At 36.3% G+C, this 14,513-nt stretch overlaps 1 protein-coding gene across 1 annotated transcript in view; it reads right to left on the minus strand.

The window, feature by feature from the left end:
* The window catches only part of LOC127839791 (uncharacterized), a 173,090-nt gene that overhangs the window by 120,546 nt on the left and 38,031 nt on the right, over positions 1–14,513 (minus strand). The window contains 2 exon segments of the mRNA XM_052368178.1: positions 10,211–10,406; positions 13,957–14,098. Coding sequence (XP_052224138.1) covers positions 10,211–10,406; positions 13,957–14,098 — 338 coding nt within the window.

The following is a 14,513-nucleotide window of genomic DNA, read 5'->3' on the forward strand; positions in this document are numbered from 1 at the left end:
TTTCATATCATGAAAACAAGTAACCCCCCAGGGTAGAGCCAATTTTGACCCCAGGGATAACACTTGAACAATCATCGTAGAAGATCACAATAAGATGTGACATACCAAATATTAAACCCTGACCTTTGCATTTTCATAGAAGATCTTTAAAGTGATTAACAATATAAGTTTACATAAATCATGGGAATCTTGGGGCCTGGTTAGTTTTGACCCACTATTAAGGAGCATGATTTGAACAAACTCAGTAGACCAACATAAGACAATGTTACATACCAAATACAATGGCCATGACCTTTGTCATAGGTTTCAGATAGGAAGATTTTTATTGTTAAAATCTATTATTAGCTTCGGTGACCAATCTATGCAAAGGATATATAATAGACCTTAATAATTTTAACATCTTTGAAAGAGAGTCAGACAAGGATCATGTAAAGTTTAATTGAAATCTGCCGGTCAGGTGGAGATGTACAAAAAACGTTACAAGATGAACATACAGACGGACAAACGACGGACAACACATTATACTTAAAGCTGCCCATTTGCACTGTGTGCTCAGGTGAGTTACATAAAAACATTATAAGTTTCATTTTGAAAACTACAAACTAACAATAATCAATCGCTCTAAAAAACATTAAGAAACAAAATGTTTTATGTTATTTCACTTTCAGTTCACTTTACTTCACAAGACCAAGATGAAATTAAAGTTAAAATCTATTATTAGCTTCGGTGACCAATCTATGCAAAGGATATATAATAGACCTTAATAATTTTAACATCTTTGAAAGAGGGTCAGACAAGGATCATGTAAAGTTTAATTGAAATCTGCCGGTCAGGTGGAGATGTACAAAAAACGTTACAAGATAAACATACAGACGGACAGACGACGGACAACACATTATACTTAAAGCTGCCCATTTGCACTGTGTGCTCAGGTGAGTTACATAAAAACATTATAAGTTTCATTTTGAAAACTACAAACTAACAAATAATCAATCGCTCTAAAGAACATTAAGAAACAAAATGTTTTATGTTATTTCACTTTCAGTTCACTTTACTTCACAAGACCAAGATGAACCAGTATCCTAATACAACTAATTGAGATTGGATGACAGATTTTGTTACATAATGAAGTAAAAAGCCTATACAGCTAGATTCCTCTTTGGTATCAGATTTCCAGACAATGTCTAGTATCCTGAAGTGCTGGCATATTTCAGAAATCATAGAAATGACCTTGTTCAAAATACCACTAGAACAAAAGCATACAAATAAATCCTGATTCATTTCTGGTAAGAAGCATTAATTAACCTAGATCTTCAACAGAAAAATTAGCAGGCAAAAGCTATATATGATATATTTTGGAATTACATTGAGGTGAACTTTTTTGTTTTGTTATATGTTTTCCATTTTGGTGCTTATGTGTTTTATGTTTGTTTAGTTGCTATATGTTTAAAATGGTAGCGCTTGCATTTTATGTTTGTTAAGTGGTAGCTTGGTTTACAGTTTGGTGCTTGTGTGTTCTATATTTAGTTTAAACCTATTTATTTTAGCTTGATTGCATAGAAAGCCTAAAGTTTATTTGAAATGCTCTCCAGGCCATTTCCTGGGCCTAAAACCAGTACTTGGTGTCTATGGGGAAGATCTAAAGAACGCTCCCACAGTGGGTATCGAACCCTTGACCTCCCAGTCTCTAGGCTGACACCATATCCACTACGCCATGGTGACCCCATGTCCTATATTTGTTTGGATATTGTCAAGCATTTAACAGCCTTTTGGTGGCATAATTTTCATAGTGGTCAGTTAACTTTTTCACTTGTGAAGTCCAGCTCTCCACTAATTAAGCTAGCTGGCACCATCAAACATTCATATTGCTTAAATAACTCATCTGAACTAAGTTGTTAAATGTCTTATTTGTTCTGATTTTTTTTATTTAATAATATAACATTATAAAAGAATAAGCTAAAAGTACAGATCAATTTAACTTACTTTCAAGAATTTTTTTTGCTGACATAGGAATCCGGCAAATTGGTAACATCAAAGACTATACCTACATTATTAATTAATATAAAGGAAACAACATTTCATTTTAAAGGAAATTATACAATTAACTTAAAAAGAATAAGTGCAAACTCATGGTGCATTAGTCCCAATGGTACAAAGCATATATGTTGCACTGAATTAATGGCATGCAGACATTAGAATCAATACACTGGGCCATGCAGAACCTAATGACTAATTTCTGTCACGATAAACCAGGCAATGATGTCCCTAATGGTCTCCTAAATCTTATCTTATGTGATTTGCAAATACTTAATTGTTATGTAACTTGATGCAGGAAAAAAGGTATCCTTTCAGCCTTTATAGGATTTCAACATTAGTGATAATACTGTAGATCAGGTTAAATGTGTGTGTGTTTTATTTATTTATTCACAATCTTGATCCTTGCTAATTCAAAACAAACATAAACAAGAGATTGCCAAGCAATATTGTCCCCTACTGGCTCCACCATTGTCAGAAATTCCACCATTGTTAGATTATTATTTTTATTTGTTGCCATAGCAACCAGAATTTTTAACGTAAGAACAAAATGAAATGACGTGCATAATGTCCATATTGCCATCTATCCATATTTCAAGTTTCATGAAAAAATATTAAGAACTTTAAAAGTTATCGCAGGATCCAGAAAAGTGTGACAGACAGACTGACAGACTGACGCACTGACAGACTGAGTGGAAACCATAAGTCCCCTCCGGTGAAACCGGTAGGGGACAATAAATATGTCTTAACAAAGCTTTATCATCCCAAAATGTTATACTCTTTTGCTTCGTAATGATTGTTATATATAATAATTGTTATCGTTATTATATTGTTCACAATAAGTGTTCACCTAAATGATGAGAGTAAGTGTTAAAACAGTCCTTTTATTTTATGCTTTCTGGTGGTTTATAGAGAAATATCAGTGAAATAAAACTGGTATTTCACTGTTTGAAACAGTGAAAAATAACAGTGAAAAATATCGATATTTTTCACTGTTTCATTGTTAAATGACGTCATTTTTTCAACGAAATGACGTCATAAATCCAGCGAAATTACACAGTTTAACTCTTTTACAATGTAAATAAACGGTGAAAAAAAGCATAAAATAAAAAGAAAATTTGTTGGATTCGATGGAATATCGATTTTAATTCACTCGTGATCATAAAAAATACATATTTTCACTCGTGGCTTCTCCACTCGTGAAAATTATTTTATATGATCACTCGTGAAATATAATCGATATTCCACCGAATCCAACAAATATCCTCCATTTATTACTTATATCATTGCTTTTTTAACTTAACCGAAAACACAAAACAATGTGAATGCTAATTTTAGTCATGAAATGATTATTTAATTCAATAAAAAAATATTGATTTAGGTCAGGTGAGGTCAATTTATACAAAGTTTAATTTTTTGCATGTTAATGACAACATGAATAAAATTTGTAAGTGTATTTAAAAAAACATTGTGAGAGAAAAATGCATTCATACACACAAATTCAAAGCATTTTACAGTATTTGTACATTTTAAAGTCTTCAGTGCATACAGTGAAATAATTATTAATGGACAAAAGCATTACTCAGGAATAAGTGTGCTACTAAAGGATGCTTATATTTTCAAAATCAGATACAATATGAGCACTCCATATTCCCAATACATTTAATTCATTGTACTTCTTAATATTTAGGTATAAGTTCATTAACTGCAACTTTTTAATCGTTTTTTGATTATCTTTTATATTATCTGTGCACATGCATCAAAGGCTAACATATTCCGGACTAATACTAAAACTGAAGTAGAATCAATAGCATAATTGAATATATTTCTAGTCTAATTTCTAAATACATAAGAGCTGACCTCAGGAGAACCAAATTGTTCTAGAAATACCTATTGACATTTGAGCCTTGCTTTGTTAAAACCTGGTTAAATGCATGTGCGTTTAACATGTGAAAAGTCTGCCTGGACTGGATATTTAACCCATAACCCATTCAACAACAAAAATCCAGTGTAGCCCAAAGTGTCCTCTCTGATTAGCATGTGCGAAATTGCAAAGCGTAATCTAGGATGACACTTCACACTCATGCATTAGACCCTATTTTCCCATAGCAAGGCACATTTCTAGCCTACTTTCTATATTATAACATAAAAGCTGACCAGTAGAGCATGTTTCTAGTAATATGAAGTGAGTACATATAAGATTCTGACAGTTATTTCTACCATGCCTTGTTGAAACAGTATACCACAAAAATAATAATGCAACCTAATGCACACAGATACAAATACCCCCATGACACATGTGTGGACACAGACAAAGGACATGACCCAGTCACCTGATTGTCTTCCTCTAAACATTCATTTACATATTGTACTGTATAAATTGGCAGTTAAGGGCAACAATTTTGCTTAACCCTTTCCCACTCAGACGCAAAGTAAAAAAGGCTATGTGCGAACAGCATAAAACCAGAACAGCCTACGAGTAACTCACTGTCTGTTCAGGTTTTATGGTTTTATGCTGTTTGCTGCTCACCAGTATCTAAGGGTAAGAAATGAAGCCTTTAGAACTTTAATCTAGTCAGAAAGGTCTTTAATTAAATTCAACTTTCCAAGGGACTACAAATACGTCAAAATACGTACCTAAATGGTAAAAGGTTTAGTTGGTTCAATAAAAAAATCCTGCCTGTTTACATGTGTCACATACTTTAGCTTTGAACATTTGATTTCAACCAAAGCAGTATTTTAAGTTGATCTGAGTACAATAGTTCTTGGGATGAAGTTGCGGACAGACAGACATTTGCTCTGCTCTATGCCTCCTAGTTTGTTGGGGCGTAAAAACACTTAATACCAAAATAAAACCCTGCGCAACTGTGGACATGCCTCTTAACTTATAATATACTGTACATGAACCACCGTTTCTTTTCAATATTCAATACTAGTACAGCTCTATGAAAACAATTCTCTAAAACTGGATAGTTGAACACTTTGATACTGTAAGAGGCCATTTAGATAGAACATAATTAACCCTTGCTATGGGAAATCAGGGCTTAATGCACGTGTGTAAAGCGTCTTTACTATCTAAAAATACAAAAAAGAAGAAAGGGTCGTCTCTGATTAGGAAAAAGGAAAACTGAGCTTAATGATTGTGCGTGCCCCAGTGTTGTACCATTGCTTATCAAGGAACACTGAGCTTAATGATTGTGCGTGCCCCAGTGTTGTACCATTGCTTATCAAGGAACACTGAGCTTTATGATTGTGCGTGCCCCAGTGTTGTCCCATTGCTTATCAAGGAAAACTGAGCTTAATAATTGTGCGTGCCCCAGTGTTGTCCCATTGCTTATCAAGGAAAACTGAGCTTAATGATTGTACGTGCCCCAGTGTTGTCCCATTGCTTATCAAGGAAAACTGAGCTTAATAATTGTGCGTGCCCCAGTGTTGTCCCATTGCTTATCAAGGAAAACTGAGCTTAATGATTGTGCATGCCCCAGTGTTGTCCCATTGCTTATCAAGGAAAACTGTGCTTAATGATTGTGCGTGCCCCAGTGTTGTCCCATTGCTTATCAAGGAAAACTGAGCTTAATGATTGTGCGTGCCCCAGTGTTGTCCCATTGCTTATCAAGGAAAACTGAGCTTAATGATTGTGCGTGCCCCAGTGTTGTCCCATTGCTTATCAACGAAAACTGAGCTTAATGATTGTGCGTGCCCCAGTGTTGTCCCATTGCTTATCAAGTATGACACTTTCTGCTTTTATGCTTCTTTTCTTTAAAAGTAAGCCTCTTCAAAAACAAAATCCAGTCTAGGTGGAGGTTTGTGTCCCTGATAAGCCTGTGCAATCTGGATTGACACTTTACACAAATGCATTAAGCCCCATTGTTCAAGAGAGCTATTTATATATTTATAAAGAGCTGTACTTAATTGATTTGAACAAACAGACTGCACTTGTGAGATCACTGAGTACCTTCAAATACAGGTGGCAAAGACCTTGACCTTGTATTTCCATTTCTATCCAGGTCTGCTAGGAACAACATTACAAAAGAAAATGTTACAACATTTTAGAATTAACTATGTTTACTAACTCTAGTAAGATCTCATAATATTTTTTTGAATTCAGAAGAACATTTGAAACCATTTAAGCCAACGCCAGGTTAAACAAAATGGGAAGCAATTTGTAATATAAACAGAGTAATCAACAGAATGCTTGCAATTAGCAACAAGAGCACCGCCTTGCGGGTGCAGACCGCTCATCTATTTTCTTTTTAAAGGTGAAGGGACTCTCAATTCAATCACAAAGGAGGGAGGGGTGGAGTGAAGAGGGGTGTATAGTGTGGGGGTGTGGACATTTATTACATTATCTTCCAAAAATGCGAGAAAAAAAATGCAAAAAAAAATTATTTTTTTTTGGGGGGGGGGGGGGGGTGGGGGGGGGGAGGGGATTCTTGTGTGCGATGGTTGGACGGTTGTAGTGGCAGCCATTGTGTGAATACGATTTTTGTCACTGTGACCTTGACCTTTGACCTAGTGACCTGAAAATCTATAGGGGTCATCTGCGGGTCACGATCAATGTACCTATAAAGTGTCATGATCCTAGGCAAAAGCGTTCTTGAGTTATCATCCGAAAATCATTTTACTATTTCGGGTCACCTTGACCTTGACCTTTGACCTTGTGACCTCAAAATCAATAGGGGTAATCTGCAAGTCATGATCAATCTACCTATGAAGTTTCATGATCCTAGGCGTATGCGTTCTTGAGTTATCATCCGAAAACCATTTTACTATTTCGGGTCACCGTGACCTTTGACCTAGTGACCTCAAAATCAATAGGGGTCATCTGCGAGTCATGATCAATCTACCCATGAAGTTTCATGATCCTAAGCGTATGCGTTCTTGAGTTATCATCCTGAAACCATTTTACTATTTCGGGTTACCGTGACCTTGACCTTTGACCTAGTGACCTCAAAATCAATAGGGGTCATCTGCAAGTCATGATCAATCTACCCATGAAGTTTCATGATCCTAGGCGTATGCGTTCTTGAGTTATCATTCAAAAACCATTTTACTATTTCTGGTCACTGTGACCTTGACCTTTGACCTAGTGACCTCAAAATCAATAGGGGTCATCTGCGAGTCATGATCAATGTACCTATGAAGTTTAATGATCCTAGGCCCAAGCGTTCTTGAGTTATCGTCTGACAACCACCTGGTGGACGGACAGACCGACCGACCGACAGACCAACATGAGCAAAGCAATATACCCCCTCTTCTTCGAAGGGGGGCATAATAATAAAAATAAATATTTGTATTTTTTAACTGTTTCAAAAAAAAAATTGGGGGGGGGGGGGGGGGTTGGGGGGGGTGGGGTGGGGGTGGTATAGTGTGAGGGTGTGGTGGTCATTTGTGAGATGATCTTTAAAAAAAAAAAAATTAGGGGGGGGGGGGGGATTCGGGGGCGGGGGAGGGCATGGGGGATGGTTTGGGTGGAGTTTATTGTGGTATGTCAGGTAAGAGTAGTTTTGTCAAAGTATCAATCAAATCTAATCATAAATAAAGAAGTTATGGCAATTTTAGCAAAATTTAATAATTTGACCATGAGAGTCAAGGTCATTCAAAGGTCAAGGTAAAATTCAACTTGCCAGGTACAGTAACCTCATGATAGCATGAAAGTATTTGAAGTTTGAAGCAATAGCCTTGATACCTAAGAAGTAAAGTGGATCGAAACACAAAATTTAACCATATATTCAAAGTTACTAAGTAAAACAAGGGCCATAATTCCGTAAAAATGACAACCAGAGTTATGCAACTTGTCCTTTTACTGTACCCTTATGATAGTTTGCGAGTGTTCCAAGTATGAAAGCAATATCTATGATACTTTACGGGTAAAGTGGACCAAAACACAAAACTTAACCAAATTTTCAATTTTCTAAGTATAAAGGGCACATAATTCCGTCCAAATGACAGTCAGAGTTACATAACTTTGCCTGCACAGTCCCCTTATGATAGTTAATAAGTGTTGCAAGTATGAAAGCAATAGCTTTGATACTGTAGGAATAAAGTGGACCTTAACACAAAACTTAACCAAATTTTCAATTTTCTAAGTATAAAAAGGGCACATAATTCTGTCAAAATGCCAGTCAGAGTTACAACTTTGCCTGCACAGTCCCCTTATGATAGTTAGTAAGTGTTGCAAGTATGAAAGCAATAGCTTTGATACTTAAGGAATAAAATGGACCTAAACACAAAACTTAACCAAAATTTTCAATTTTCTAAGTATAAAAAGGGCACATAATTCTGTCAAAATGCACGCCAGAGTTATCTTACTTTGCCTGCTCAGTCCCCTCATGATAGAAAGTAAGTGTACCAAGTTTGAATGCTATAGCATTGATACTTTCTGAGAAAAGTGGACCTAAACGCAAAACTTAACCGGATGCCAACACCGACGCCAAGGTGATGACAATAGCTCATAATTTTTTTTCAAAAAATAGATGAGCTAAAAATATGAATGCACAATTCAAATATTTTGACTTTTTTTTAATTTTCCCACAAGTGCGTACATGTAATGTTGACAAGATTTTATAATTTCAAAATACATTATTTTACCATTAAAACATTCAAACAAAGACATACAAGGCTACATACATTCTTGTTAATAAATTATTTAAAAAATCTTCTTTAAACTCATGAATCATAAATATGGCTGTATAGTGCATATAAGCATTGCCTTTTAATGATAATACATGTGCTTTTTGATTGCACTTATTATGCTCCGAATTTTTGTCTGCAATGCTACAATGTGATAATCAAGCCCTCCTATAAAACATATATCCCTTAAAGTAGTATGTTATATTAATCAATAAGACAGTCAAAGAGTACAGACAGATGCTCACAAAAGAAACATTATTAATTTCTTCTTGGAACTTCTGAGACACAAGCTTAATTAGGAACATTACATATAATAAGGACGACCCAATTGGCTCATACAGGCAATCATGGGGTCTTGCTCTGTAAAAAGGAGGCTCAATGAGTGTGCTTTAACCCTTTGCATGCTGGGTAATTTGTCGTCTGCTAAAATGTGGTCTGCTGAATTTCTAAAATTAGCATTTTCTTCGAATTTTTTCAAAGAATACTATCAGAATAGCAAACAGTTTGGATCCTGATGAGACGCCATGTTCTGTGGCGTCTCATCTGGATCCAAACTGTTTGCAAAGGCCTTCAAAATTCGGTTCCAGCACTGATAGAGTTAAGTGTCATCCCAGATTGCCTGTACAATCTGCACAGGCTAATCAGGGACAACATTTTCCACTTTTATGGAATCTTTTGTTTTGAGGAAGTTTCTTCTAAACAAAACTCAAGTCAAGGCAGAAATTCTCTCCCCTGATTAGACTGTGCAAACTGCACAGGCTAATCTGGATCAACACTTTATGCACAAGTCATGCACTCACTCGTTTCCACAGAGCAAGCCTCATTATTATATAACACATAATGACCATCTGTATCCTATGGTTTGTAGAAATATGAGATTTCATGCCGTGGTGCACGACTCTTACCTGTTGCTTACCTTAACTTAACCATGGCATGGATTAAAAATAATTGTATGGAGTAATAACTCTTCTAAAATTTTATTTAAAGTTGAACTTATGTAACAAAAATGATTTGATTTCATTGAAATTTTTTGTGTGATTATAATGTCAAGCACATCAATACTTGGCAACCAATGTTGCACCCAAACAATATTTTTTAATTATGTTCTGCATGAATTTGACAAAAAAAAACTTACGATGAAACACATGGGTATAAACAAGAGCACCGTATAATGGGTGCCACGCTCGGCTGCCGGTGCAGTTTTGAATAGATAAAAGCTTGTCAGAATTTTTTTTTTTTAGAGGTCACAGTGACCTTGACCTTGTGACCCAAAAATGGGTGTGGCATGTAGAACTCATCAAGGTGCAGCTACATATGAAGTTCCAAGTTGTAGGTTTAAGCACTTTGATTTTTGAGCCAATGTTAAGGTTTTCGCACGACCTCTACAGCGGAGGGCTGACGGTGGACGACAAACTGGCTATGACAATACCTCGGGTTTTCTCCGAAAACAGCCGAGCTAAAAATGACGATCTACTGTCTGCACTAACATGTCTTTTGGTACTACAACTCAAAAGGGTTCCATGCTCTGCATCCCAAAGCTCACCTTTCTTGTATGATGATAGCCCAGAATCCATGGAGTCTCCACACTTCTTGGTCTCATACTTGGCCCACTGGAAGCCGTGTCGGGTCAACCGCGGTGATGATCGGGCACTCTGGGACACCTGAATGTCACCGTGGTGCTGGTCAAAGGTCATGTAGAGGCATGGCTTGTTGTCCCATAGTTCACACTCATGGGCAGTCTGTAATATTGCAAAGGATGCCGTATTTTTTTGTCAACCACAACGGTCCGTTTGTCTATAAGGATTTTTTCACAATTAAACAGTATATCAGTCATACTTTTAACACTTTTCCTTGGCAGGAAGGTTACTGTACTAAGTGCCTTTTTGAATTGAGCCTCATTCTGGGAAAACTGGGATAAATGCATGTACGTAAAGTGTCGTCTAAGATAGGAAAACTGGGATAAATGCATGTACGTAAAGTGTTGTCTAAGATAGGAAAACTGGGATAAATGCATGTACGTAAAGTGTTGTCTAAGATAGGAAAACTGGGATAAATGCATGTACGTAAAGTGTTGTCTAAGATAGGAAAACTGGGATAAATGCATGTACGTAAAGTGTTGTCTAAGATAGGAAAACTGGGATAAATGCATGTACGTAAAGTGTTGTCTAAGATAGGAAAACTGGGATAAATGCATGTACGTAAAGTGTTGTCTAAGATAGGAAAACTGGGATAAATGCATGTACGTAATGTGTTGTCTAAGATAGGAAAACTGGGATAAATGCATTTACGTAAAGTGTTGTCTAAGACTGGGAACACTGGGATAAATGCATGTACGTAAAGTGTTGTCTAAGATAGGAAAACTGGGATAAAAGCATGTATGTAAAGTGTTGTCTAAGATAGGAAAACTGGGATAAATGCATTTACGTAAAGTGTTGTCTAAGATAGGAAAACTGGGATAAATGCATTTACGTTAAGTGTTGTCTAAGATAGGAAAACTGGGATAAATGCATTTAGGTAAAGTGTTGTCTAAGATAGGAAAACTGGGATAAATGCATTTACGTAAAGTGTTGTCTAAGATAGGAAAACTGGGATAAATGCATTTACGTAAAGTGTTGTCTAAGATAGGAAAACTGGGATAAATGCATTTACGTAAAGTGTTGTCTAAGATAGGAAAACTGGGATAAATGCATTTACGTAAAGTGTTGTCTAAGATAGGAAAACTGGGATAAATGCATTTACGTAAAGTGTTGTCTAAGATAGGAAAACTGGGATAAATGCATGTACATAAAGTGTTGTCTAAGATTAGCCTGTACAGACTGCTAAGGCAAGTGGGGCGACACTTTAGCCTGTACAGACTGCGAAGGCAAGTGGGGCGACACTTTAGCCTGTACAGACTGCTAAGGCAAGTGGGGCGACACTTTAGCCTGTACAGACTGCTAAGGCAAGTGGGGCGACACTTTAGCCTGTACAGACTGCTAAGGCAAGTGGGGCGACACTTTAGCCTGTACAGACTGCTAAGACAAGTGGGGCGACACTTTAGCCTGTACAGACTGCTAAGGCAAGTGGGGCTACACTTTAGCCTGTACAGACTGCTAAGGCAAGTGGGGCGACACTTTCCACTTAAACTGCATTCTGGCTAAGAAAACATTTCCTTCAAACAAACGATACCATTAAACTGCACAGGCTAATCTGGGGCTACACGGCAATTTACTAAATTGCATTAAGACCAGTTTTCCCAGGCTATCTGGGGCAACACGGCAATTTACTATATTGCATTAAGACCAGTTTTCCCAGGCTATCTGGGGCAACACGGCAATTTACTATATTGCATTAAGACCAGTTTTCACAGAGCCCATCTCAACTGGAGGCAGAGTAATTAGACCATAGACATAATCTCATTACCAATGACCACACCAGTAATGTGGCAGTGCAGGACATTGAACACACAGTCATCGCTTTACCCATTGAGCTTAATTGTATATGTTTTCATGAGTGACTCTGACCTTTACATTTTGAGTGAATAAACAACTTGATACTCTACCAAACCAACAAATGCAAGTGTTTTTTTCCACCATTTTGGGAATGGCGACAGGACTTTTTGAAGTCGTAAAATCACATCCTTTTGACTTAAATTGGGAAATTTATAAGTTATTAGTTTTCGCTCACCAGTACTATCAAATTGTGATTAAAAGTGTTAGTGTTTTAAACATAATGTTTGCTGAGATTCAAATCAAGAGAGCTTGATAGCGAGAGTAACTGAAAAAAAGAAACTTTTAATTGGGAAATTAGGGTTACAAGTCATTTGGGAAAAATACTGTTTGTGATTTAAAATGAGCCTGAATTTTGGTACCAAATTTAACAAAAAAATACACTCTGAATACCCTAACATATATGTACATCAAATATAGATTCAGGCGAACTTTAATATAAGCTTGATAAAGAATTTTGTCTACCATAACAGAATGATCAATGTTACAGTTTGACCAACATAGTCAAGATAAAATATCCCGCAATTGTCAAGCGGAAGCAAATTAGATAATACTATGTTAGGGTAGCACAAAGATTTTTTAAGGAGGCTTAAAAATCTAGCATTATGAGCCCATTCGTTAGTGCCCAGTGATGCATGCTTTTGTGCAAAGGAAAACTTTGCTGCTTGAATCATTTGACATTTATCTATTATTCTATTTATCCGATCATTTATTCAATTTTATTCCACTTTTACAGCGAATTTGGTTGATTAAAGCCCCGTTTATTAAATTTCTGCTATAATCAACAGCATGTGCTACGTTGTTAGGCTACGTTGTAAACAAATGCAGTTCATTGTATATAATAACTAAATGTTATATTGATGTTATAAAACTTTTAGATTTGCAATACAATATGAATAAAATTGTAATTAATAACGCACGACTCTATGTCACAGAACAATATTTTGATTAAAAAAAATGATTATTTGATCAGCGGTTATTTTTGGAACGCGGAGTAATACACTGACCTTGGTTACACTACTGTCATTATCAAAGTACGACAAACACTCATGAAAACTTATTTTGTTTAAATAAAAAGGTTTTCTGAATAAACAGTGGCATACATAGAATAATAGGTTAGTGTTGATTATAGATCCTGTTTATCATGCTCGGCACGAAAACCAAAAAGCACTTGCCAAGGCTCGTGCTTTTTGTTTTCTAAGCATCACATGATAAACCTGATCTATAATCAACACTAACCTATTATTCTTTTTGTTATTTTATTTTTCAAAATTAAATAAGGAAAATGGGAAAAATATGATGAACATAATAATTATGTAATTGAAATTAAAATGAGGTCCCTATATAAAGCCTAGTTTATACCCTAGGGATTTATTTGGACACTGATGAAATGAAATGAGCTGTGCTTTTGGAAAACTGTCTTAATGTATTGCATAAAGACTGGCTTAATGTATGTGCATAAAGACTGGCTTAATGTATGTGCATAAAGACTGGCTTAATGTATGTGCATAAAGACTGGCTTAATGTTTGTGCATAAAGACTGGCTTAATGTATGTGCATAAAGTGTCTGCCCAGGATTATCAGCAGTAACATTTCCACTTTAATGGTATTTGTGTTAAAAGGAAGTCTCTTTGAACAAAAATACTAGTCTAGAAGGAAAGTGTTGTCCCTGATAAGCCTGTGCAAACTGCATAGGCTAATGTGGGTCGAAAGTTTAGGCACATGCATTATGCCCTGTTTTTAGTGAGCGTGGCTACAATACTTTCAGTCATTACAATTATTCAAAATGTTCCATTCTTACAGGCGCTGAACGGGTTTGTGAGGAACTGGTCATGGAGGTCATCTTTCTGCTGTGAAGGTCACGTTGGGCCTGTAACCCTAGCAACCATATCATCATGGACTCATGGTTGTCAGCTGTGAACATGTGCTCCTTCTTGTCACTCCTGCAATGAACAGGCAACAGCATGAGAGCAACATGCGGGACTGAAACAGTAAATCTTAATCTGCCTTCATCAAACTGAAAGTTTGTTAACCTACTTAGATACGTACGTATTTTCGTGCATGTGTATTTCCTTAAAAAGTTATATTTAATTTAAGACCTTTTTTTACTAGATTCAAGTTTTTAAGGCTTCATTTCCAAACCTTAGAAACTGACGTGCAGCAAATAGCATAAAACCTGAACGGACTGCATGTTACTCATAGGCTGTTCTGGTTTTATGCTGTTTGTACATAGCCATTTTCACTTTGCTACTGAGTGGGAAAGGATTAAGACATACCTGGTTTTGGTTAAAATAATAATGGAAAACACATGGTTGATCATGGTAGTAGGCAGCAATAAACCACAGCAGTCCATGAAAC

Source organism: Dreissena polymorpha, chromosome 7, assembly GCF_020536995.1.
Source record: "Dreissena polymorpha isolate Duluth1 chromosome 7, UMN_Dpol_1.0, whole genome shotgun sequence".
Taxonomy (NCBI): Eukaryota; Metazoa; Mollusca; class Bivalvia; order Myida; family Dreissenidae; genus Dreissena; species Dreissena polymorpha.